Consider the following 26894-nt stretch of genomic DNA (forward strand, 5'->3'; position numbering starts at 1 on the left):
TGCTTGCCCAGCCTGTCAGTTGAGGTGGACAGCCATGGTAGTTGTGCCACACTCTTGAAGAAACCCAGATGATGGACTGAACAGAGCTCTAAACTTAAACTTCACCACAATTTTCTCCCTGCTGTGATCCTCAGTTTTCATGATGCTGTTTGTTCACCAACGTTTTCTAACCTCTGAGGCCTTCACAGAAGAGCTGCATTTATACTGAGAGAAAATTATAAACTGGAGACATTTCTTTCCTAATTAGGTAACTTCTGAGGGAGGTTGGTTGCACTAATATTTGTGTAGGGGTATCAGAGTAAAGGGGTCTGAATATAAATTCTGGCCAAATTATTGAAAAATGTTTATTTACCATTTAACATTTTGAAAACCTTGAATATATATATATTGTGCACTCCTTTGTGTTCTTCTGTTACATTAAATTCTTGACAAAATACTTGACAAATTACACCCAAAAATGTTCTGGGGGTGTGAATACTTTTGTAAGGAGCTATAACACAGTGTGGAAAAGATTAGGGGAACTGAAAGATCATGACCTTCAGTTCTACCAGGCACTAAAACCAATAAGGAACTGAGAACTTGTGTTATTCATGCAGAGAAAGACCCGATTTAAATGTTCTGGAGAAGCACCAGTATTATTTTTAAGATCCGGTTTCAGTTGCCGTTGCTTTTGTGGCTGCATGAAGTTTGTGTGAAAAGGTGTTTGTCCTGAGCCAAACCATCTAGTTTACCATCTGCATCTCTGACAACTTTCAATTGGACCTGAAATCATTATTTGCTCTGCAATAATTAGGGGAAAAGCTTTTAAGGCTTTTTTTTTTATTCTTTCTAAGTATTCACATACAAAGTTATTGTCATGTGTGTAAATACCGTTTTATACAGATAATAAAATGTTACAAACTCTGAGCATAAAAGAGAAAAAGTGGAAGAACGCAAGGAAGGACAGAAGGAAAGGCAACAAGACAAGGAGGATACAAGGCAAACTACTACTAGGTAGGACCCAAGGAATTTAAGGAATGAGAGACACAAGGAAGGAAGGAGGGAAGAAAAGAAACAAGGAAGGACACGAGTTGGTAGGATATAATGGAAGAAAGAAAAGAAGGAAGGACAAAAGGTAGCAAAAGAAGGAAGGACACCAGGAAGGACAGAAGCAATGAAGCACTAAAAGAAAGATGAGAAGTAGAATGTGAGGAAGTCAATGAAGGAATGGGATAAAAAAGAAAAGAAGGCTGGAAATAAAAAAGGGAAAGAAAATGGGACACAAGATAGGAAAGAAAGTAAGAAAAAAAAATAGGAAAAGGAGGTTGGACACAAGAAAGCAAAAAGGAAGGGAGGGAAAACAAGAAAGGAAAGAAGGAAGGGGTCAGGGAAGAAAGGAAGTTAGGACACAAGGAAGTACTAAATATGAAGGAAGGCTACAAGGAAATATGGACAGAAAAAGGGAAAAAGAGAGGACTTAAGGAATGAGGGAAAGAAGACACAATAAAGAAAAAGAAAGAAAAACATACAGCTCTGTCGTTTGCATTGTTCTCAATTCTTTTGGTCCAGAAAACCTCCCAGCAGGAGAAATAAAACGAGTCAACATAGTTCACCTTCAGATCTCCAGGTGGAGAAAGCGATACTCAGATTGGGGATGTGGTCAGGATAGACGCTGAAAATAACAAGCAGAAACATCCCAGAATTACTCTTAACAGGACATTTCTCCTGGCTGGTCTTTTCTGATAGTTTCATGGTTTGAATAAAATGTCCGCCTACATATAGAGATGTGGTCCAAAACCCTGTTGCTGTATTTGGAAGCAGCTTCATCAGAAAAGCAGGTGTGTGTGAAGCGAATAAAACCACAAGGAGGAAGAAAGACAAAGTTGGTCCTTCCTGATTTGTCAGAAATTCAGGGACTGGATGTGATGAAGTGATGGAAACCTTTCTTCTGCAGTTTAAAAACATTTTAAAGAAAAATGCAACATGCTGTCATCTTCTGCTTGTTCTCAGGTGAGGAAAGATACCCAATGCAAACCTTTAGGGTTTTCCTTTTTTATCAGAATGAGGGGTCTGTTCAAGAGGAGAACATTAAAAATTAACATCTCGTTTATCCCACGTAAAGTTAATTGTCTTAGGTTTTATTTGGCGCAGTAAAAATACCGTAGAATCACAAGAAATTCAGGAGTGTTTTGGGACCGTGCAGCAGTTTTCTGGTTTGGATAATTCTCCTACTTTGTAATAGTGAGAAAACAAAAACGGTAAAACCAAAAATGAACGCATTTGGAGGCATATTGTGAGCATTAATGAACCCACAGCCTGTTGCGCAGCAGGTCTACAGCTTATATTAACAATCACTGTTTGCTGTTGGTCTTTTTCACAGTTCTCTGTGATGCAAAAACGCTGATCCAAACTGAAGGAGGAAGCATCACAGCGAAGTGCTCCTTTGCTATTTCTGGAGGAGGGAAATTTCTCTGCAGGCACCCGTGTGAAGATGGAGACGTTCTCCTTAAAACTGAAGCCACTGAGGCTCAAAGAGGCCGGTACAGCATCAGATACAAAGAGGGAACTTTCCCAGTTTCTTCTACAGTTCTTTATGTGAACATCTCACAGCTGACCAAGTCTGACTGCGGACGGTACAGGTGTGGCTTGAAAAGGCGCTTCATGATTGATGCACACCAGGAGTTCAACATCGTAGTCACAGATGGTGAGTTCTGTTTTCATTCATGAGTCTGCTAAGGGCTGATGGTGGGTCCAGGAGTCAGACCAGGTGAGAAACATTGCATCAGATAATATCCAACTGGTTTTTGAAAAACGCATGCCAGACAAAAGTCCTTCAGTCCGACCATCACAACCCTAAACATGTTGAGTTTATTTATCATTACACTTACTTTAACTGGAACCACCTGCTTTAGTCTGATAGGATTAAGATTGAGCTTAATGGCAGCAAATGCTCTGGGTGGATCTGGCTTAAGATAAAGGTCTGAATCATGCCAACCATTAACTATGGTTGAAGCTCCCTGATGCTGTGGGTCTGTTTCTTTTTAAAAGTCCCTGAGACATCAGAGTTTATGGCTTTATGGACTCTGAAATACTAGAACAGTTTAGATGAAACTCTGGTGGCCTCCTACAGACCTCTGGAAATGGGTCGCCACTGGGTCTTTCAGCAGAATAATGGTCCAAACCATAGAAAACCTGCAGGTTGAGCAAAAGAAAAGAGATCACAAGAGTAGAACCAGAACGATGGACAATCTAGAGATGAGAGATCCTTAATTTCTGTGTGCTCCAGCCTTATGAAAGAAGACTGTCCTATTGGCAAAAGGGGTTTCCCATACATCTTGTGTGCTTAATCTATTGTAAAAGTACATATTTATACAGCATTATCTATTTTGGAGTGGTAGTTCACAGTTAATGCGTTAACTTGTTTTATTTCTAGATTTTGCTTCTATTCATTTAGATATGGATTTATAGATCACCCACATCACCTGTCACCAACTTGCTGATGTATGTCTCAGTATATTGGCTGTAACTGATCACCTGTGGAACAGGTAAACGTAAATGTTTTCTCTTTTTCCTATGTTGTTGTCACTTGCAGCCCTGAATTCTCCCCCTGACAGACCGAAGCAGCTGGACCAGCAGCAGACTGATGAGACGGGAGCTTCTAAAGGTCCAGACCTGCAGACCTAAAACTCTATTTATATCATTAGCTTTGAATTTCATTCTTAAATGTGCATTGCTTTAGACACTGTAATTACATCATGGTTCATTAAAATATAAATCACAATTTCTCTCTCAGTCAAGACAGTTATCATTTCCCCACATTGTGTTTTTTTCTCTCTTCAGCATCTCACAGATGTGTAGTTGATTTTGACCTTTGGTTTTAGTCCAGCTGATCATCCTTCCCTCTCATTCAGTTCACATTCTGCCTCTGGCTTTCTGTGTCGCGGTGCTGATTGCTGCAGCTGTGTTGTTCCTCTACAAATGGAAAACCAGGAGGAAATCAGATGGTAAGATAACATCCAAATACATTTCAGGAATTATTTAACAAAATAGTAAAGAGAAAAAAAAATGACATTGTGACATTTGGGGTTGTGCTGCGTAGGTTCGACCAGCAGGGTGCAGTCAAGCTGCAGGAACAACAGAAGCAGTAGAAATGTCCAGGTGGATCATCACGCAGATTTTTGTCTAAACTGAGGATATTCATTCTTTAATATATAATTTAAATTTGTCGCTGTCTTTTCACAGTTTGTCACCTCAAAGTGTTCAAACTGGACCCCTCCACCCGATGGAAGTTGCTGTGGTGAAATTTACTGTAACCTCTGAGGTTACTGGCATTCAGGTGTTAAAAGAAATGCTTTCATTAATAACTATTTTTATGAATAAGCACTGTCTCTGGGTAACATTATGTTATGTGTGATATTTCATGTTGCTCTGCTGTTTTACTGTCTTTGAAACTATTTTATGTTGTTAAAAGCCCATCTGGGGATATGCATTGCAAATTAGTGAAGGCAATAAATGTTAAAGTGTTTATTATATGGTTATACTTAAGGCATGTCCCCATGCAAATAGACAATAAAATAAAGAAAGAACATGATGAGTGATTTATGTGCATTTGTGTCGTTTTATACTTACATGTTGATTCATTTATTTTATTTATTTATTTGTTTGTTTCTTGTGGGATTCTGCATTCTGGCACTCACATAAACAGCAAAATGGCATCAGTTTAGTTGATTTTAACTTAATTGCTTATAGTTGATTTTGTATGTTGGACTTGATCTGTGGATTTTTTCATTTTCTGTTCTTTTTGCTGCTGCTTCATTGGTCCATAGATTCTAGTTTTATCTATTTTTCGAGCAAGGAAAAATTAGTTTTTCATTGTGATCGGGTTCCTCAAGAACACAGTAAGGAGCTCAGTGGTCCAGAGGGGCCTCAGAGTAGACTCTTTGCTTCTCTCGATTAAAGGAGATATTTTCTACATCTGGTAATGATGTTGTACAGAGGTCTAGTATATGAGGTGTTTCAGAGAAGAACTGCAGGAAGATCCAGAACCTGCTGGATAAATATCTAATCTCTGGTTTGGGAATGCCAAAACCAGCTTCTTCATGGATAGGCTGGAAGAGGGTGGTGTGTTCTTGTAAAAAACAGTTCTTGCCTGGAGAAAGCATATCAATTCCCCCCGGAATCACCTTGACTGAGTTTGAACTCAGGAAATTCCAGCCTTATGTTTACTCATTAGGACCTTCACTCCCCTTTAGACGTTCCCAGACTTGCTTTCAGATTCATATTTAGTCACTGCCAAATCTTTTGGCTTCCTTTAGTTTAACAGCATGAACAAACAACGGCCTCCTTCTACTTATACAACCCCAGTCTGATCTGAAGAGAAGAAATGCACAGTTTATGGGCACATCATTTTGTGCTCGTAAATCAAGCTTTGTAACCTTGCGAATTAAAATGTCTGAGGAATCAAGGGCTGTGCATCTGTAAAAAAAAGATTAATTCATGTTTGTATAATTGCAGCCAGACATTTGTGTGTCTGTAAAAAAGATTTGTATTTCTGATTCAGTTTCGCGCAGTTTGTGACCCTCTGATACAGAAAAGAAGATATCTGCCTTCCCTCTGTGTGAAACGTAAGTTACATCTAGGAAACTGCTGTGAATTGAGGCACAAAATACATTTTGTCAACGCTTCACCCTGATTGGACAGTGGCAACTCAAGGGAGGCCAATCAGAATGGAGATGCAGCGTTGTAGGATTTACAGCAGGCTGCAGGACATCTATGCCTATCCTACACCCAGTTATCTCTGCAGGGAGGTGGAGGCCTGGTGCCGATCTCCAGCGGTCATTGGAGAGAGGCGAGGTTAACCCTGGACAGGTCTCCGGTCCATCACAGGGCAGCACAGACACAGATAGTCTTGAGCTGGAGTACCTGAAGAGAGTCTAAACATGCACAGGGAGAACATGCAAACTCCATGCAGAGACACCAGGCTGGGATTTAAACCCAGAACCCTCTTGCTGCAAGGCAACAGTGCTTCCAACCACTCTGCCATGAAGCCCCTTGTTGCAGGAAAGAGAGTAAATAACTTTCAGGGAAAAGGGCAATTTCACCTTCCCACAGCGACCTTCAGCTTTTTAAAAGCTCTACTCTAGATAATTACAGCCAAAAATCAACAGAGGCCCTTGGGAGACAGCCTTAACACTTAATTTCCCAAACTCCCAATGGGAAAAATATTTATCACTCAGCCCAGACATAACATTTTAGATGGATATTTGGTCAAGCATATTTTTAAATTATTCAAAATACAAAATTGCAACTCATACAGTACAAGGCTCTCCCCCTGCCTGCTTGGTGGTAACTCAAATATCAGTACAGGAAGGAGAAAATCTTACATTATTATTGCAACTCTATGTACTGCACAGAAAACACTTCAGAACAAAAAAAATAAAGATAATAATCAATTTAAATGTAATTTTTGTTAAATAAGGAGATTATTTGCAGGTAGAAAAACAAAGCGAGTTTAGAGAGATTTGTGTCCCAATTACTTTTAGTTTACAATGCACAATAATAGGGAAAAGGGTCTTGAAATATCTTAGCCTTTGACCCCTAATAAGGGTCATCTCCCTGCATGTCATTGTGGTGGCTGTACACTTAGTTTTTGCCTCTTTATCTGTTTTACAGCACTCTGCTGGTGTTTTAGTACCAAACTCTGACCCTAAGAATGTCTCTCAAAGAACCCAAATGTGCTGATGGATGTTAAACACTCAGGGTTAAGATAAATTTTAAACGCCTGTGCTAATGTTTGCATGATGGACAATAGCCTGAAGAACCTTCATAGTGAAACAGATTTCAAAACTGATGCTGCTGCTGTAATGAACCATTGATTCAGCATCAGCTCTTTTCTTTCAGTTTTTCTTTTGCTTCTTTCTGGATTTATGGATATTAAATTATAAATCTTATGAGCAACAAATAAGTAAATAATGTAGATAAATTATTCGATAGATGCTTCTTTGGTCCATTCTAGTTCTATCTTTTGTTTGTATAATGTTGGTTTTCAGCTATGGGGTCTGAAGCAAAGATTAGTGCATTCATTGTGTTTGGGTTCCTCAGGAACGCAGTAAGGAGCTCAGTTGTCCAGAAGGGGCTCAGCATAGACTCTCTGCTTCTCTCCAGTAAGAACAGTCAGAGAAGATAGTATATGAGGGGCTTCAGAGAAGAACTGCAGGAAGATCCATAACCTGCTGGATGAATATCTAATCTCTGGCTTGGGAATGTCCCTGAGTTTCTCTGTATATGCTGGATAAGGATTCCTGACATTCAGCCTAGCATGCACAGGGAGAACAAGCAAACTCCACACAGAGACTCCAGCCTGGGATTTCAACTCAAGACCTTCTTGCTGCAAGGCAACATTGCAATTTCACTCACAGATGTAATAGAACTTCATGACAGTGACGTTTTTCTTTATATAAAAAATCAAACATACTCATACATGTACATTCTGCTCATTTATCCTTTTTTTATGTCTAAAGTTTATACATTTATAATTAATATCAGTACGATGTAAGTCCAATCCCTTATATTTACTCATGGGAATCTTCACTCCATTTCCAGTCTTCCTAGACTTACTTTCAGATTCATTCTTTGTCACTCCTAAATGTTCTTGCCTTATTTAGATAAACGGGATGTACAAAGGCTTCCTGCTGTATTTAAACCACGGGTGCAGCAGAACTCTGAAATCAGACAAAGTTCAGGCAACATCACTAAGGTAAGGTTACATGCGGTGCTGTCATTTTACGATAGAGGTTTGAATTTAATTGCATGTAGCTGAAACTTTTATTTACTGATGTTTGGTACAGTTTGTTAGCATGATTATGGCTGTCATTATAACAGGGAATGTAGGTTTATGAGTATTTCATGTAAAAATTGAACACTTTTGTAACATTCCAGACTGATCTGCTCTTTTCTTTCTGAGGGAATCACTTCATCCTGAAGATGCCAGGTAGGCGAGTCCCTGTTTAGAACGTATTCCTTCAACCCGATGCAAATCATTTTAGAAACAGTGAAAAATAATGGATATTTATTCAAAGTGGGCTCCATGGCAACTGTAAAAATCTGAGCCATTTGTTGTGGGTCCTACTTTCCATGTGAAAATATAATGCTAATATTATAATAATAAGTACTGGCAGTAATAACATTACATAATGTACATAGCTACGTGGTTTGATGGAAATAATAATAATAAGTAGGTGTATTACTTCTAAAACATTACTGTTTGTCCTTTTGTTTAAGATCATTCACTGTTATTACCTCTGCAGTTGTTAATGGTGGAGCAAAACTCTCTCTTGGATCATCCGGTGTTGTGGAAATGATTGACACCTTTGACCGGCCTGGTGAAGCCTCTGCTGCTTCTACATTTGCAAATGCAGGGACATTTGCAAATGGACTGGAGGACAAACCAGGGAAGCGTATTCCCAAAGCAGGAGCTTATGCTGAAGCAGGAGTTGGGAAGGCTCAAGCTGAATGGAGCGTGTTTGATGCTGAAGCCAGAGGACCCAACGTCAGCACAGCAGCCGTCGTCTCTGCAGGAACACTGAATGCCACAGCTTTTGCCAGAGCAGAACTGGCAAGTGCTTCTGCCTCCGCTGGTCCAGTGAAGGCTAAGGTCGGTCTGGCAGTCGACACTGGGGTTGAAATTGGTCTGACGGGTGTGGAAGCTAAAGTGTTGGGAACCGGTTTCTCTTTTGGTCGTAAGATGGGCGTGTCCCTCTTTGGCACTGGGTTTGAAATTAACCTGTGGTAGTTCAGCCAGTGTCCATGTTCTCTCTCTGGAGGTTCCCTTTAGACAGATTAAAACCAAAACAATCCCTATCCACATATTATTTTGGCTACTGATCTAATTTACAGGTGTTTGTTTTTCTCCATGTACCTAATATTGCTGAAGTCCCAATAAAGATGCTTTCATGTATATATTTATCTGGTTTGTATTTTTTGGTTGTAGTTTTTGTATTTTAACATCCTTTTCCTAAGATCCATTTGTGAACCTACGTCTTATAATGTTACTGATACGCTGGTAAAAACACTGTTTCCTCCTCCACAGTAAGGCTGAAACTGTTGGTGTAGGTGCAGAAGCCTCTTGTATATGTAGGGAAATAGAGATACTAAAGCATTTTTTACACTTTTTTTAAAAATGTAAATGGAAAAGAAAAGTGATGCAAGCAGGAAAAGAAGGATGCAATGCTTGAGAAAAGGTCACGCAAACAAAAGAGATAAAAGACGTTCTAAACATTTCTGTTAAATTGAAAAAACACACATCATTTTCATTTTTCACCATTTAAAAATGCTGCATATGTTCAGCCATACAAACAATAATAAAAAATAAAAATACATTTCAAATATTCATGTGAAATGGCAAAAGAGTAAGAGACTGAAATGAATCAACAGGCGCTGCATATGTGGAAGCTTAAAGCTTTGTTTGTTAGATTAAAAGTGTTATTATTGTTTTTACCATATGTAAAATGAATTCTGTGAAACGTTCTTGGCGTGAGGAAGGACTGATGGACTTGTTATTGTAGAAGCAAACTTGTAGGCTGGATATAAATAGTCCAGCTGGAAAGAATTATAATATCCTGAATCCTGCCTGGTCGCCTTGACGTTAGAGTTCAGCGGTCCAGATAAGTGATGAAATTGTTATTGCAAACTGTCACGTCGACCAGTTATGATTTCCTGCAGATGTTTGTATTGCTGGAACTGCTCTTGAGAATCAATGTTGTGGCAAAGGTTTTACGTAAACGAGTATGATGATTTCAATTGGTCAAGAGGATCCCACACACACCAATGCTCATATCTGTATAAAAAACGCCCGGTAGGAACTGAGGGCAGGGATTCTTTGGGATTTTGTTTGAAGATGTATTCAGAGATGTGTTCTGAATAAAAGGTCCCCCGTGTCGGCTCTTGAGAGGAAACCAGTTGTCTCTTCATCATTTTTAAATTAGTAAACTTTCTTCTCCCACACATACAAACTCCAGCTTAAAGCAGGTGCAGAACGGACCTCAGGACACAGGAGGTGTGGAGCCTCGGTACCGAGGCCGGTCACCTCGCTGGGCTCGCATCAACCTTACGGTTCCTCCGGTAAAAATGTGACATTTTTGCTCTCTGCCTTATTAATTGTAGCGGCTGATAACAAAAGCAGATGAAGGTGCACGAAGTGTCTCAACTGAAATCCAAGCGAGGAGTCGGATCAAGAAATCCATGCATTTTTTGAAGTTTCTTTCTTCATAGCAGCAACTTGGCAGCACCGACACAAAATTGGCAGCTTGAAAGTTGAGAGCAACTCTGTTTATAGAAAAAAACTTTCCTTGCATTGCCAAGTTATTGGTCCCCTGCTTCCGCATAATTGTTCGTGTGATTTATGACCTAGTTATCTAGGCCGATTTAAGAAGCATGCCCTGCTTGTAAACTTATTTGTATCCCCCAGGTCGTAAAAACAGCTAGGGAACATAAGGTAGAAGAATGAGGTACTGTCTTATAAAATGGATTCATGTACACTGTGTTCACGGTCTCCTTGGACTATTTAGAGCCACTGTGGGTTTATTATATGAACTGATATAATCAGGGTTTGACATTAACTTTTTTGTTCACCAGCCACTGTGGCTAGTGGTTTTCCAAAGTTACCAGCCAATCCGCATTTTCACCAGCCACAATTTTGTTGTTGAGAATTTGTTTAATATGATTAACGCTGACTATAGCATGCTGAAGTTTACTTTAACTAGATTTACAACATTTTAAAATGTATTTACCCTTTTACACAATCATATCAAGACTACATAAAATGTTTATCACTTCGGGTCATTATCAAGTATTCAGCTCAGACAAGGTTCTGTTTTATATGAAAATGTGCAGTGATCAATGGTACCAGGTCTCGTGAGAGAAACAAGCAACCAGCTCTATCCAAACAAGCACCTCTGTTTTACAAACAGCATAAATGTATACATTTATTATGGCATTATACAAAAGCAACAGCAAAATTATTAACACTTTTACCATAAACATTTTGAATAACTTAAAATTTTGAATAACAACTGATCAAAAGAAAAGTGCATTTTGCATTCCTAGCAGCAAAATGACAATAAACAGTCAAGAAAAACCTTTCTTTAAAGTCTGTTTAAAAGAAAAAGTCATGGTGAGCACATATTAATCTCAGGTCAGATCCTGTCTTGCAGTGTGCTCTCTTTCTCCCACTCTGTTTTAAAATGTTTTCCATATTTTCCCCATTTACTGCATCTCATTCTGACTCCGTCTCATCACTCGGTTCCGTGTCGCTCTGGACTCTAGCGTGAGTGTGTTCGGGGTGTTCTGTCAACTCTGCTGGGAGCTATAACCAGGAAACAGCGACGTGGGAAGGACAAACTATGTACTTGTGTTTTGCTTTATTGTGGGAGCTGGGAGATAATTAAGGGGTTTCACTCGGAAGGAATACCAAGCCCAAACTTCACGTTCAAAAACAAGCCCACAAAACCGCAACCCACGAGATATGGAAGCGACTTTAGAGAAAAACAAGCCCAAAGTCGCTTATAATAAGCGGACTTGGCAACACTGGTGGTGAACAAAGTAGAAACATTAGCTCCACATTACCGCCCCCACCGCGAAACAATTGTTCTCCACGTGTTCTCCACGTGTTCTCCACGTGTTCTCCACGTGTTCTCCACGTGTTCTCCACGTCTAAAGCGACGTCGGTCATGACCGGACCAGAGCAAACACTGTACGCAGGCAGGGCTCATGGGAGTCGTAGTGTCGCATTTCAACTTGCTTTTTATTTCGGATCCCATTTGAGAAAACTACAATTAAAAACTGTATATATAATTCAACCCACCAAAGTGGCTAATCGGAGTGGCTGTGCTGAAACTCATGTCAAGCCCTGGATATAATTAATAATAATATAAAAACGTCCATTGGATATAAACGCTGCTTTACAAGTTCGAGGGGTCCGGTTCGGAACAGGTGTTCAGAGGTGTACTCCACCAACCTCATCAGGGGTTTAGCTACTCTCAACAAAATGGTTTACCGGAATTTGAAGCGGGTTTCGGGTCCCACTCCCAACGCTCTGATTGGTTCGGGCCTGTAGCATCAGAATCAGCATCAGAGCTGACAGGCCGGAGTTTTACGCGAACAGTACAAGGAAAGCAGGATACGACACACGGTGGATATGATTGGGTCTGGAGTGAGGACAGGTGAACACCATTTATTGAAATAAATGTCAGGACAAGACGAAAAGCTCGTGGCCATGTTGGCTCAATGGTGTTAACAAGTATATAAGAGCACTTTTTCCATCAGTACTTTTTTCTAAAAGGTTGAAATGAATCTCAACTCACAGAATCACAACCAACAAGAAAGCTGTACACGCATATTTTAGGGAACTAATAAAAACGTCTGAGATATGAAATGAAACCCATTTGATATTTATTATTGTAATATTCAATATGAAGTACATTCTGACACTGAATAAAAGATCTTTGTGATCCAAATGAGAGTCTATATTCACCATTTTCTACAAAGTAATAAACAAGGCGGCCATTTACACCCAGTCTCAGTCTAAACGGTGGAAACCGATGATCGTTTTATTTTCACACATCCAGACAAGCTGCTCAGGGCTGCATGCGTATGGCGCCGTCCAGTCTGATGACTTCCCCGTTGATCATCGGGTTCTCCGCCAGTGAGGTCACCAAGTGGGCAAACTCAGCGGGGTCTCCTAGGCGTGAAGGAAAGGGCACCTGGCGGGCAAGAAAAGAGCGCACCTTCTCTGGAAGGCTGGCGAGGAGAGGGGTGGAGAACAATCCTGCAGGACAGATTGAGGAAATGTTCATCATCACTTCAATCCAGGGTCACATAACATTATAATATAGATTTTTTACACCAACCTGGGGCAATTGTGACGACTCTGATGCCCATGGGTGCCAGATCTCGAGCGATTGGTAGCGTCATTCCAACGATGCCGCCTTTAGAAGCAGAATACGCTGCTTGTCCGACCTCAAGAAGAGACGAGGAAATGAAGCTGATAAAAGGAGCTGCAACCAAGGTTCTGTATCTTCAAGTGTGTGATTTAAAGGCCTACCTGTCCGTCGAACGCTGCCACACTGGCAGTGTTTATGATGCAGCCTCTGTGCCCGTCTGCGTCCGGCTCGTTCTTCCCCATCTCCCCCACGGCGAGGCGGATCACGTTAAAGGTTCCTGCGATATTTACCTACAGCAGCAGAACACACAGCGAAGGGTTTACCAATAGGCTGCTTGAATGTCTTCTATTTTTCTTCTTCTTCTTCTTACATTGATGACACGCTGGAAGTCCTCCAGGCTGTGAGGGACGTCCTTCTTAATGTTATACGTTTTAACAGCCACGGCAATGCCAGCACAGTTAACTGCCAGGTCCAACTTCCCAAACTTCTCCCGGGCCAGAGACACAGCTGAGCGCACATCTGCCTCGGATGTTACCTGGGAACGACACAACACAGGTCTGAAAACAAGAAAGTCGGGGATTTGTTTTATTCAGTGCCTGACAAAAGTATTCACACCCCTTAATCTTTTCCACATTTTGTGTCACAACCAGACGCTTCGGTGTATTTCACTGGACTTTATAGGACAGACCAACACAAAAAGATACATTATTGTGTTTTTCTAAATAAAAATGTGAAACATGTGGCGTGCATTAGTATTCAACCCCTGAGGTACGGATTTATAGAACCACTTTTAGTGCGGTTACAGGTGCAAGTCTTTTAGGGGATATCTCCACCAGCTCAATCAAGCTCAGTCAGATTGGATAGGGAGCCTCTGTGAACATCAGCTGTCAAGTCATGCCATACATTCTCAGTTGGATTTAGGTCTGGACTTTGACTGGGCCATTCCAACACATGAATATCCTTTGATCCCATTGTAGCTCTGGTTTTGTATTTAGGCTAGTTTTCCTGCTGGAAGGGGAACCTCCAGCCGAGTATCAAGTCTTCTGCAGCCTCTAACAGATTTAGCTCCATCCATTTCCGCCCTATAAACTCTGACCAGCTTCCCTGTTGGTGCTAACGAGAAAGACAAGCTGCAAATGGGACTGCCTATGTTTCTCCTTTGACTTTCTTCTTGCTACTCTTCCATAAAGGCCAGATTCTTGGACAACCAGTTGCTATGTCAACAGATTTTACCACCTGAGCTGTGGATCTCTGCAGCTCCTCAACGGTTACCACAGGCCTCTTGGCAGCCTCTCTGATCACAACTTTCTCCTGACCTGCCTGTTGTGTCTCTTTGTCTTCTTGATGCTTTGTGTCCACTAATGTTCTCTACATCATTTGAGGCTTTTACAGGCCAACAGCTGGATTTATACTGAGAATAAATGACTTTGTTTACTTACTACAGGTCTTATGGAGGCTATTTATTGCACTGGATTTTATTTAGGGGTTTTAGGGGAAGAATGAAGGGGAAAAAACACCAATTCAATGTTATTCTATTACATAAAATCCATCAAAATACATTGTCATGTTACATCAACAAACTTCAAAGTGTGAACACTATTAAGGGCTACAGATAGTTTTACGGCACTATAGAATGAAGAAATGAAAAGAAAGGGTGGCATCTACTGGACCGAAAGAATATTACACCTTTACTTACGGATGTAACTCTCAAGAGATGTTCTTTCTTTAGTTCACTTATTTATAAAACACTCAAATATAAATGCTGACCTAAGAAATCACATTTAAAAACATTTGAGAATTAACAGAAACGTTTCTTCTTTCCTTTCAAAGTTCTGCCTCCATTTTGACTGTTTTATGCCCGACATCATGCGGATTTCTCTGTGTGACAGGTTCTGGACTCACGTCTGCAGGAGCAAAGGCACACCGGTCTCCCAGGCTGCCAGCCAGCGCCTGTCCATCAGAGGAAGGCAGGTCCACAATGACAGCGGACGCTCCGCTCTGCACCAGACGCTCCACGGTGGCCCGACCCAAACCGGAGGCCCCACCGGTCACCAGGCCGACCATGCCCTGCCCAACATTAACAAGGACATTAGAAATCTGATGCCGACTGTTAGAATTTACTACAAATCTGAATATTGTTGGTTCCTTTGATCCAACAAGAAATACATTTCAAAGATGTCAGACGTCAGGGTTTAGGAGACTGACGTTTTGGACATTATACAAAATTCAAGAATTACCCACATGGTCCCTAAGGTGGAATCAGAGGCGCGGCAATCGGGCTTTCTCTGGCTATTACAGATTTCTGGTTATCTGACCCGCTGAGTCCAACAGAAAATCAAAGAATGTCCGAAGTTTAGTACACATCTATTTTTACTTTGATTTTACTTCAAATTCTGATTATTGACTCAACTCAAAACAAGATGCCTCAGACAGGATGCTTGTTAATGCTTTACTGATCAAAATCGGTAGGAATTTGCAGCTTTAATGCAATTTATGAACAGGAAAAAGGAAAAAAGACAAATTGTTGCAAATTGAGGTCATAAGGAGACTGCAGTAAAGTTAAGGTAAGTTTATTTATATAGCGTTTTCAGCAACGAGACTCTCAAAGCGCTGTACATACAATTACAATACAATCACAAAGAAAATAAACACAGATACAGACACAGAAAAACAAATAAAATAATAAAATCAATCGACAGAGGTAATAAAGTAAAATAAAATAAAGAGAATAGAATGATGGATAAGAAAATGAAAGGAAAACTGAACTGAAAACACAAGTAATCATGCCTAAATGGCCCAGTCAAAGGCCACTCTAAACAAATACGTTTTTAATCTTGATTTAAAGCAACTTAGTGTTTCAGCGCTTTTACAGTTTTCTGGGAGTTTATTCCAGATTAGTGGAACATAAGAACTAAAAGCTGCTTCTCCATGTTTGGTTCTGGTTCTGGTTCTGCAGAGTAGATTTGATCCAGAAGACCTGAGAGGTCTGGGTGGTTGAGACACTGACAACAAGTCTGTAATGTATTTTGGTGCTAAACCATTCAATGATTTATAGACTAACAGAAGTATTTTAAAGTCTATTCTCTGAGCTACAGGGAGCCAGTGTAGGGACTTTAGAACCGGGGTGATGTGCTCCACTTTCTTAGTTCTAGTGAGGACGCGGGCAGCAGCGTTCTGGATCAACTGCAGCTGTCTGATCGACTTTTTAGGCAGACCTGTGAAGACACCGTTGCAGTAATCAATTCTACTAAAGATGAACGCATGAATTAGTTTTTCAAGGTCCTGATGAGACATTAGTCCTTTAATCCTGGAGATGTTCTTTAGGTGATAGAAGGCCGACCTTGTTACTACCTTTATGTACCTCTGAAGGTTCAGGTCTGAGTCCATCACTACACCCAGGTTTCGAGCCTGACTGGTGGTTTCTAGCTGTATTAAATGAAGCTGTGTGCTAACTTTTAAACACTCTTCCTTTGGTCCAAAGATTATTACTTCCGTTTTGTTTTGATTCAGCTGAAGAAAATGTTGGCCCATCCATGCATTGATTTCTTCTAAGCATTTACCCAGCGCTTGAATGGGTTCATGGTCACCTGGTGACATCGTAACGTATAGCTGCATAGTTATGATAACTTACATTGTTGTTTATTATAATCTGAGTTAGGGGGAGCATGTAGATATTGAATAGGAGGGGCCCTAAGATGGACCCTTGGGGAACGCCACATGTGATTTTTGTGCTCTCTGATGTAAAGTTACCTACTGACACAAAAAAGTCCCTGTCCTTCAAGTAGTAATATTTAAACCAGTTGAGTGCTGTACCAGAAAGGCCGACCCAGTTTTCCAGGCGCTCTAATAAAATGGAGTGATCAACAGTGTCGAATGCTGCACTAAGGTCCAATAATGCCAGCACTGTGGTTCTTCCACAGTCTGCATTTATACGGATGTCATTGAACACCTTGACAAGAGCCGTCTCTGTACTGTGGTGAGCAGGAAGCCTGACTGGAAGACATCGAAGCGGTTGGTCGTTGTTAGGAAGTTGTTTAACTGCTGAAACACAGCTTTTTCAATAATCTTACTGATGAAGGGGAGGTTTGATATAGGCCTGTAGTTCTGTAGTAGCAGCTTGTCCAAGTTGTTCTTTTTCAATAAAGGTTTGATAATTGCTGTTTTCAGGGCCTGGAGGAAAACACCTGACAAAAGGGACGTGTTTATTATTTGAGTTAAATCAGATATTATTACAGGCAAAGCTTTCTTAAGGAAAGCTGTGGGTAAAACACCGAGACAGCAGGAAGAAGAGCTTAGTTGCTGTACAATTTCTTCTAAGATTTTGTAGTTTATTTGGTGAAATTTGGAAATTTTGTCAAAATCAGTTCCAGTTGGAGACAACATTGGTACTGGAGTTGATGTGGATGTGCTGACTGCCCTTCTGATCTTTTGGGTTTTTTCAGTAAAGAATTTAGCAAATTCATTGCAGGCCCTGTTAGAGTGGAGTTCAGATGCTACAGTTACAGGAGGGTTTGTTAACCTGTCGACCGTGGCAAATAATGCACGAGCATTGTTAATGTTTTTGCTGATGATCTCGGAAAAGAAAGATTCCCTTGCATTTTTCAGTTGTAGGTTATATCTGTATAGTCTCTCTTTATAGATAATATAGTGAACCTGGAGTCCAGTCTTTCTCCACCTGCGTTCAGCTTTTCAACACTCCTTTTTTTCACTTCTGACTGGTGGAGCACTTCTCCACGGAGACATTTTCTTCCCAGAAACGACTTTCACTGTAATTGGAGCAATTGAATCAATGATGTCTGAGATTTTAGAATGAAAGTTTTCTACCAGCTCATCTACAGTGTTACAGGGCAAAGTGGAGGTAGAAGAGTAAATCTGGTTAAAGGTTTCAGCAGCACCGTCCTTAAAGATGCGTTTTCTTATCATGTCTCTTTGGCAAACTGAGTCATTGCAGATGATGCTTTCAAAAATAACAGAAAAGTGGTCAGATAGAGCAACATCAGTTATAGACACCTTGGAAATGTTTAGACCCTTAGTGATGATCAAGTCCAAAATATGTCCCTGTTTGTGCGTTTGCTGTTTAACATGTTGAGTCAAACCAACATTTCTAAGAGTGTCACATAGATCTATTGTACTTCTGTCTTCAGGATTGTCCATGTGAAATGTTGAAGTCTCCCACAGTAATTAAACAGTCATAATCAACACATATCACAGATAAAAACTCATTAAAATCACTGATAAAGTTTGTTTTGGACTTATTCAAGAACATGGTTCGGACAGGGCTCTGTCCGAACCATGAGTCAAATTTGCCCAGAAATACTTTTATACACTCTAATAAATCTTTAAATAAAGTGGACACCCCTCCACCTTTTCTTTGCTCTCTGCTCTCACAAAGAAAATTGTAGTTCGGAGGCGTCGCCTCTATCAGAATGGGAGCTTCATTAAATTCATGTAACCATGTTTCTGTTAAAAACATAACATCAAGATCGTGGTCAGTAATGAAGTCATTGATTAAAAATGATTTTCCTGATCTAATGTTCAATAAAGCCAGTTTATATGACTTAGTTGCTGATATTAACTCTGTGTCTGGTTGTACCTGACAGTTTATGGCTTTTTTTGATTGTTTATTACTGTCTCTTATCCTTTTGGCTTTGTTCTTTCTGTCACATATAAGCACAGAGATTTTACAACTATCTCCTATTAGGGGCCCAAGATTTTGCTCATTTCTGATAGAGTTACCACTGGGGCCCAGACTGTATCACAGAGAAGTGATTTGAAGGTCCTGATGAGGAGGAGATAGATTAGGAGGTGGTGGAGGTCTGCGGCATTTGGAAGATGTTGGTTTAGTAGCGGGGCCTCGGCCACGGGGGGTGTTGACTGGAGAAGATGTCAGAACCATTTGGGTCCCGATTTTAAGAGCTCCTTTCATGTTATCAGAATCCAGTAAAGCAAAAAGCGGGCTCAGCGGGGAGATGGGAGAGTTCTGTGCGGTCTGGGTCGGGGTCTGGGGTGAGGGGGGTTTAATGGGGGGGTCGGTCTGGGGAACAAAGATGAAAAAACCTCCCAATAAACAATAAAGTGATGTTACACATGACTGCATTCTGCACTATGTCTTGTCATGTCTTCTCCCGATAAATACTTTGATTACACCAAAAATTAATATAAAGCTGAAATCCAAAACTAAATTCGGTCCATCACCATGAAACAAGCTGAATCAGCATTTTTTTAAGCTGCCTAATGCCTAAACTGCAATAAGTCAAAATTTAGACACAAAATGTGAGCCAGAAATGTTTTAAAAAAATTAAAAAACAGGATGATGTTCTTTTTCAGGTAAGGTGTTACAATACATGTCAAAAAATATTAGCATCACAATCTCCATGTGCAAAATATTATAAAGAAGGCAATATTTGTTGGCTGTTATTTATTGCCAAAAAGTAATACATAAATCGACTATTTTTTTTATCTATAATTACAACAAAATTAGATATATGGACATTTAAAAAACATGTTTGTCTCTAAATATTTAAATGTCACTAACTGATTAAACAAGCAATAAAATGCAGCAATTATTGTTTAGAATTTGAAGTCATATTTAAGGATCACATGAATTTCCTGATCGCTGTGCTGCGATGCATCAATAAAACAGTTTAAACCGTGACTCTGATTCGTCACTTAGAACCTGTGCATGCGAGGGTTCTCTCCAGGGAATCCGGGTTCCTCGTGCGGTCCGGAAGCATGATTGATTTTAGTTACGAGTGTGATTGTTCATGACTGTTTGTTCTGAGTTGCCCTGCGATGAACTGGTGACCTGCCCCCTCGCCCAATGACTGCTGGAGATAAGCACCAGCTCCCTGCACGAACAAGCAGCTGTAGCTCTTATAATAATAATAATACTCTTTTAAATAAAATATTTTACATAACACATTTACTTAAAATATACTCTTGGTAACTTATGTATGTATTGATTCCAATTGGATTGGATGGAAGGCAGTTTTTGGTAATCATATAAAAAACAGTAAATGCTGAAAGGTACATATGAAGAAAGAAGCAGTAAAATGCCAATTTAAAGGAAACAAGAGGCAACAAAATAAAGTAATAAAAATAAGCTTGTGCCTGTAAGAGGAAGCTGTTGTAAAGAATGTTTGAAGTCGAGGTTTAAAAGGTTTATGTCAGGTTTTCAAGAATCTGGTTTCTAATGTGAGGAGCAAAGACACAAACACTAGAAAAATAAATGAGTGTTTTTGTTTCCTTTTAATTAAATCTATTAAAACTAGGAACAACCATCTTATTCAGCATGCCATGTAATGCTGTTTTTAAAGCTAATAAAAATTAGAAAAAGGTTAGGAACGGTTGGAACATAAGCTTTGATGCTTAAATGGGAACAATCCTGTAATCCCTTTATTATGAACTGGATTAAAACCCGCTACTTCTATCAAAGACTCTGCGGCATAAATTGTCCTATTTTATACGCAACAGTCCGTATGAAAAATAAATGTAAATCAGTCCCAATAAGACCTGAAATGTCAGACACCAACAGTAACCTGGAATCGGCCAGGAACAGCCTGATTGGTGCGTTTCTAATTACAACTGCAATGATCAATGCATCAGTTTGGATATTTGTTTTCTGTTTTAAATAAAGGCAAATGGCTCATTTTTTATTTTTTTATTTTGTTGAAGGTAAACACTACGATACTCTGCTATTTTAACTCAAGGTATGCATACCAGCCCATTCTTAATATGGATAGTAAGGAGAAATGCCAACAAGGCAGGAAACATGTTAAAAAATAAGTTTGGTAATCATACGTGTTTATGTTTTGTTTGGTTTTTTTTTTTTGACAAATTTGGCACTTTTTAACCTACATTATTACATTTCAAATATCCAGAATTGAAGCTTTGCATATCAACACATTTACAGCCTGTTAGAAGAAGTCTGGCTGCATCATTATGATGGATTTATCACTGCTGTGTTTCAGGATGTTAATTACTCACACCAATCAGCCATATCATTATGACCACTACAAGGTGCATGTAGAGATTCAAGCTCTTTTGAAAAGAATAAAAGCATGGCTGGACAACAGGAGGTTTTATCAAATGTGAGCGATAAACAGCGATGCTGCTAATGTTTAATAACCGGATGTGATTTTGTTTTTATCGCAAAGCAGAAACAGCTTTTATGGACCTGTACATATTTAAGGTGCGCTCCCCTAAACAAGCCAGTGAAATCAGAGCTCTCCTGTTGGTCCCACGGTTACTACACATGTGAAGCTTTACAGTGAAGTTCATGAGAAGGTCTGGAGGTTGGCGAACAGAAAATTGAGCATAGCTGGTTAAAAAACCACGTTACCATCAAACTTCTGCACTAGAAAGAAAATCAGCTGACCGGATGAGAAAATGTCTTATTTACAGTTTAAAGCGTCGCATTAACTCGGTGTGAATCACGTTAGGGAGCACGCAGAGGGTTTGTTTCTTCTGAACTCACCTTCACACACCGAATGTTCGCCATGTTTGATCCGGAACAACCACGACGTCACACCGAAGCTCGTCTATGAACAGATGACTCACTCCTGCTCTCCAGCGCCAGGTTTGGTCAACGCGTCACAAAAAACGGTGGCGTTGTCATTAGAATTAAATTCTGATTCATTTCACTTTTAACTCAGCAAAATAATTAAATCATAAATAAAACTGATTTTTTTTTTTTACAAGAGCTTTAGAAGAAGGGGAGTTCAATAGAGTACAGAACAACAGCATACAGATGTTGCACCTTTTCTATTAGATATGTGTATATTGCACATTGTAAATTGTAAATTTGTATATTCTGTAATGCAAAAACAGAACAAAAGAGCAAAGTGTACCGGAGTCAAATTCCTTGTTTGTATGTACGAACTTGACAATAAAGCTGATTCTGATTTATATCATTTTAAACGTATTTGAAAAGCTAAACAAGTTAAACCACTCTGCCACTAGAAAATCAACAAAAGTCGAACATACTTAAAGATATTTATTTAATCATTTTTAACAAATTCATTATTTCTGACAATACAGTTTAAATATTAAAAAGGTAATTCAAGAACACTAAATATTAAATATATGTGCAGAAATATAGTTAAAAGGATGCACACATCTGCTGTTTTTCCAAAATGGACCATGTCAAATTATATGTTCACCTTAGTTCCAACAATACAGGTAAATACATCAGCCAGTCATTTTCTACTGCTTATTCCATAGTGGGTCGCGGGGGAGCTGGTGCCTATCTCCAGCAGTCTACGGGCGAGAGGCGGGGTACACCCTGGACAGGTCGCCAGTCCATCACAGAGCAACACACAAACAACCACGCACACACTCATTCATACACCTAAGGTCAATTTAGAAACCAATTAACCTAACAGGCATGTCTTTGGACTGTGGGAGGAAGCCGGAGTACCCGGTGAGAACCCACGCATGCACGGGGAGAACATGCAAACTCCATGCAGAAAGACCCCCAGCTAGGAATCAAACCCAGGACCTTCTTGCTGCAAGGCAACAGTGCTACCAACTGTGCCACCATGCAGCCCAGGTAAATACATAAATCTGTAAATATTCAATTTTTGTACAAATACAAATAGGTTACACAGATCAAGCAATGTCTGTATTATATTTAAAAAAAAAAGTTATTAAAAGAGATTTTGCTTTAACATATTCAGCTTTGTTTAAATCTAAATAATATGATCAAAATGCAATTGGTTACAATTCTACATTATATTAGAATGATGTAGAATTTATATTTTCCACCCAACACATTTAGTGTGTTCAGTGAGGGAGCAGTTTTAAATCTCATTCATCTTAACTCTAGGTCTATATTTGGAGAAGTCAAAATAAGTACATTAAATAATAATACAATTTATTTTATGTTGTGCATACCTAAACACATTACATATACAATTAGAACACCATGAACAATAATTAGGGGATTCTTTAATTATTCACCTACTCCAATATAAACAGAAAGATCTTATTGAAGATCTATGACGTCGGTACATTTTTTTTTAACGAAGTTAGAACTCTTACATTTCCTCTGTCTTTGGACACGGTTGTCGTCATTTTGATTTGACCAATCACTGAAACCTTCTGGGAACGCCCTCTAAAACGCAGTGACGTTGTCCAATGAAAATCATGCCTCTAGGTCAGTTAAGGCGACATCGCAAGAGGATTAAGACGTTTTAGAGGCAGATTTTATTCTTCCTCACCACCGCACAGATCCACCGAACCTCCATGAAAACACCACCCAACACCGCCTGCTCCAGTGCAAAAGACATACATAAAATCAAGCTGATACCAATAAAAATAAGGCCAGTTTATTTGTATTTGTATTATTGGTGTATTGGCACCAATCATAAACTAAATTGATTTACAGAAAAAAACGAAGAACAATACATAAAAACAGTAAATGCTGAAAGGTACATATGAAGAAAGAAGCAGTAAAATGCCAATTTAAAGGAAACAAGAGGCAACAAAATAAAGTAATAAAAATAAGCTTGTGCCTGTAAGAGGAAGCTGTTGTAAAGAATGTTTGAAGTCGAGGTTTAAAAGGTTTATGTCAGGTTTTCAAGAATCTGGTTTCTAATGTGAGGAGCAAAGACACAAACACTAGAAAAATAAATGAGTGTTTTTGTTTCCTTTTAATTAAATCTATTAAAACTAGGAACAACCATCTTATTCAGCATGCCATGTAACGCTGTTTTTAAAGCTAATAAAAATTAGAAAAAGGTTAGGAACGGTTGGAACATAAGCTTTGATGCTTAAATGGGAACAATCCTGTAATCCCTTTATTATGAACTGGATTAAAACCCGCTACTTCTATCAAAGACTCTGCGGCATAAATTGTCCTATTTTATACGCAACAGTCCGTATGAAAAATAAATGTAAATCAGTCCCAATAAGACCTGAAATGTCAGACACCAACAGTAACCTGGAATCGGCCAGGAACAGCCTGATTGGTGCGTTTCTAATTACAACTGCAATGATCAATGCATCAGTTTGGATATTTGTTTTCTGTTTTAAATAAAGGCAAATGGCTCATTTTTTATTTTTTTTTTATTTTGTTGAAGGTAAACACTACGATACTCTGCTATTTTAACTCAAGGTATGCATACCAGCCCATTCTTAATATGGATAGTAAGGAGAAATGCCAACAAGGCAGGAAACATGTTAAAAAATAAGTTATAATCAAGCTATAATCAGCGACTGCAACAGAGGATTTGGTCACCATGACAGCAGAAGATGTGTAAACTCCAACTGGTGGTGGTGGGTTTAGTCGCCCTGAGAAAGACAGTAGGCTGTATAGTTATCTCCCAGATCTGGTGTGATCCTAAAACTATACAAACTACTACCTCATCCCAAAGCAACCAGTGTTTTCACCTGGATTCAAGTCCCAGCCAGAGGGTACATAACCTGGAGACAGAGGAGACAGTACCACAGAGGTGGGTCGGCCTCTGGAAATACCGGAGCCTTCTGAAAGAAGCACACCGTGGGTTCCGATTCGGTCTGACGTCGCTAATAACAAACAGTAAGAGATCCTGTTAACTGTGAACCAGGTGATGCTAAACTTGCTAACCTGGACGTCTACAAGAACGTATGGAATTAGGTAAAGAACTCCAGTCCGGTTTAAGACCCAGAAGTCCCCGTCAGCATTTTCCGTGACAGCTGACAGAAAGGTCGTTGTCGTTTCTGGATGTTTTTCACCGAATCCGCTCAGGCTGGTGGCAGCCAGTTAGCTTGAAGTTAGCTTGAATTGGCGGTTCCCAGCCTCCACACACCGATCACTGTCACCTCCGCCCTCCCACACACAGACGCTCCCTGCTCCCACGACGTGTATTTGGGCGTGAACTCCTCTCTTCTTCTCCTCCAAACTTCTCGCCTTTTTGTTGTAAAACTCCAGCAGCGGTGTAACCTCGGGGCTCAGCGTCTAGCCCGGCTGATTTAAGAGCGCTAGGCTACAGTTACTGTGCCTCAGCAGCATCTAGCTGAGGACCTCCACAGGAAATACGTCACCTCCACTATCCATGTGACTCGGAATCACGTAGGTTACAGCAACGGAAGTGTGTGTGTTTTGTAGTCTTTCAGCGATTATTATGATTTGCGAGCCTTAGATCAGCTGTTGAACAAACGGAAATACAAATCAGTTCGTAACAAATCTTCATCTTTATGAGTGTTTGTTTGTTGACACCGGGTAGCACGGAGACAACAGATGTTCTAAATAAAACTATTAGCGTTTGAAGACCTATTATTTTCCTAAATATACAAAATTGTGGTGCCAATAAAATTTTAGCTTTATATAACTATTCACTTAACTGAGAGCAATATGACAAACAAGTAGGTTAAATAAAGATAAAAAATAAATTTATAAATAAGAGGCAAGTACATTAAAGGTTCAAGAACCCCTCATAACGACTACTAAACCAAGGCACATCACGTCGCCCGGTACGGCGTCCCACCCTGAAGCCAGCCTGGGGTCGGGACTCGTTGGAGAGCGCCTGGTGGTTGGGTTGCTCCTCGCGGGATCCGGCCGGGCCAAGCCCGAACGAGAGACACGAGACCATCCCCCAGTGGGTCCACCACCTGCAGGGGGAACCGTGAGGGACCGGTGCAAAGAGGATTGGGCGGCGGACGAAGGTGGAGACCTCGGCGGCCTGAACCCCGGATGCTTAGGCTGGCTCTAGGGACGTGGAATGTCATCTCGCTGGGGGGGAAGGAGCCTGAGCTGGTGCGGGAGGTTGAGAGATATCGACTAGAAATAGTCGGGCTCGCCTCCGCGCACAGCGTGGGCTCTGGAACCCATCTCCTCGAGAGGGGCCGGACTCTCTTCTACTCTGGAGTGGCCCACGGGGAGAGGCAGCGGGCTGGGGTGGGTTTGCTTGTTGCCCCCCAGCTCAGCCGTCTCGTGTTGGGGTTTACCCCAGTGGATGAGAGGGTCGCATCCCTGCACCTTCGGGTTGGAGAGAGGTCTCTGACTATCATTTCGGCCTACGGGCTGAGTGGTAGTGCGGAGTACTCGGCCTTCTTGGTGTCCCTGTCAGAGGTGCTGGATAGTGCCCCTCCCCGAGACTCCATTACTCTGCTGGGGGACTTCAACGCCCAAGTGGGAAACGACAGTGACACCTGGAGAGGCGCCTGGAATGGCCTCCCCGATCTGAATCCGAGTGGTGTTTTGTTATTGGACTTCTGTGCTAGTGACGGATTGTCCATAACGAACACCATGTTCAAACATAAGGGTGTCCATCAGTGCACTTGGCACCAGGATACCCTAGGCAGGAGGTCAATGACCGACTTTGTTGTCGTATCATCATACCTTCGGCCGCATGTTTTGGACACTCGGGTGAAGAGAGGGGATAAGCTGTCCACTGATCACCACCTGGTGTTGAGTTGGATCTACTGGAAGAGGAGAAAGCCGGACAGACTTGGTAGGCCCAAGCGCATAGTGAAGGTGTGCTGGGGCGGTCCCACCGGGAGGAGGCCCAGGGGACGACCCAGGACACGCTGGAGGGACTATGTCTCTCGGCTGGCCTGGGAACGCCTTGGGCTCCCCCTGGAGGAGCTGGAGGAGGTGTCTGGGGAGAGGGACGTCTCTGTTGAGTCTGCTGCCTCCGCAACCCGGTCCCGGATAAAGCGGACGACGACGAGTACGAGTACGAGACGAGTACGAGTACATTAAAGGCATCAATAAATCGTTGCTTGTTTTTCTCCTCTATAGCTTTACTGATTTATGGTTCAAATTCAAAAATACTTTATTATTATTCATTAAAATGTAGGGCAGTAAGTAGTCTTCTACTATACATGGAGGTCCTAAAAAACGTTATTCAAGCATAGTTCCAGAGAAGGAAAAATATGTATATACATTCAAGGGTAAAAAAAAAACTTTCACTGACTCAGCCATTGTTAAAAAGTGCATGAATGCTGTGGTTGAAACTTCACTGGAAGAAAAACAAAAACAACAGTTATGTGAAA

General features: G+C 40.6%; 2 protein-coding genes across 2 annotated transcripts; one reads left to right on the plus strand and one right to left on the minus strand.

Moving 5' to 3' along the window:
- Positions 1-1768: 1768 nt before the first annotated feature.
- On the plus strand, positions 1769-4481 carry LOC124876233. Its single transcript, XM_047378850.1, has 6 exons — positions 1769-1989; positions 2360-2683; positions 3572-3643; positions 3891-3983; positions 4079-4137; positions 4222-4481. Exons 1-6 carry the CDS (start codon positions 1956-1958, stop codon positions 4297-4299), a joined length of 660 nt encoding a protein of 219 aa, XP_047234806.1. The 5' UTR covers positions 1769-1955; the 3' UTR covers positions 4300-4481.
- A 7923-nt stretch (positions 4482-12404) lies between these two features.
- On the minus strand, positions 12405-21520 carry hsd17b10 (hydroxysteroid (17-beta) dehydrogenase 10). The gene is made up of 6 exons (XM_047380134.1): positions 21394-21520; positions 14820-14984; positions 13288-13452; positions 13079-13207; positions 12885-12993; positions 12405-12802 (listed from the first exon to the last, which is right to left on the minus strand). The coding sequence occupies exons 1-6, from the start codon at positions 21415-21417 to the stop codon at positions 12612-12614; spliced, it is 783 nt and encodes a 260-aa protein (XP_047236090.1). The 5' UTR covers positions 21418-21520; the 3' UTR covers positions 12405-12611.
- Positions 21521-26894: the final 5374 nt, after the last annotated feature.

The sequence above is a fragment of the Girardinichthys multiradiatus genome, chromosome 1 (genome assembly GCF_021462225.1).
Source record: "Girardinichthys multiradiatus isolate DD_20200921_A chromosome 1, DD_fGirMul_XY1, whole genome shotgun sequence".
Taxonomy (NCBI): domain Eukaryota; kingdom Metazoa; phylum Chordata; class Actinopteri; order Cyprinodontiformes; family Goodeidae; genus Girardinichthys; species Girardinichthys multiradiatus.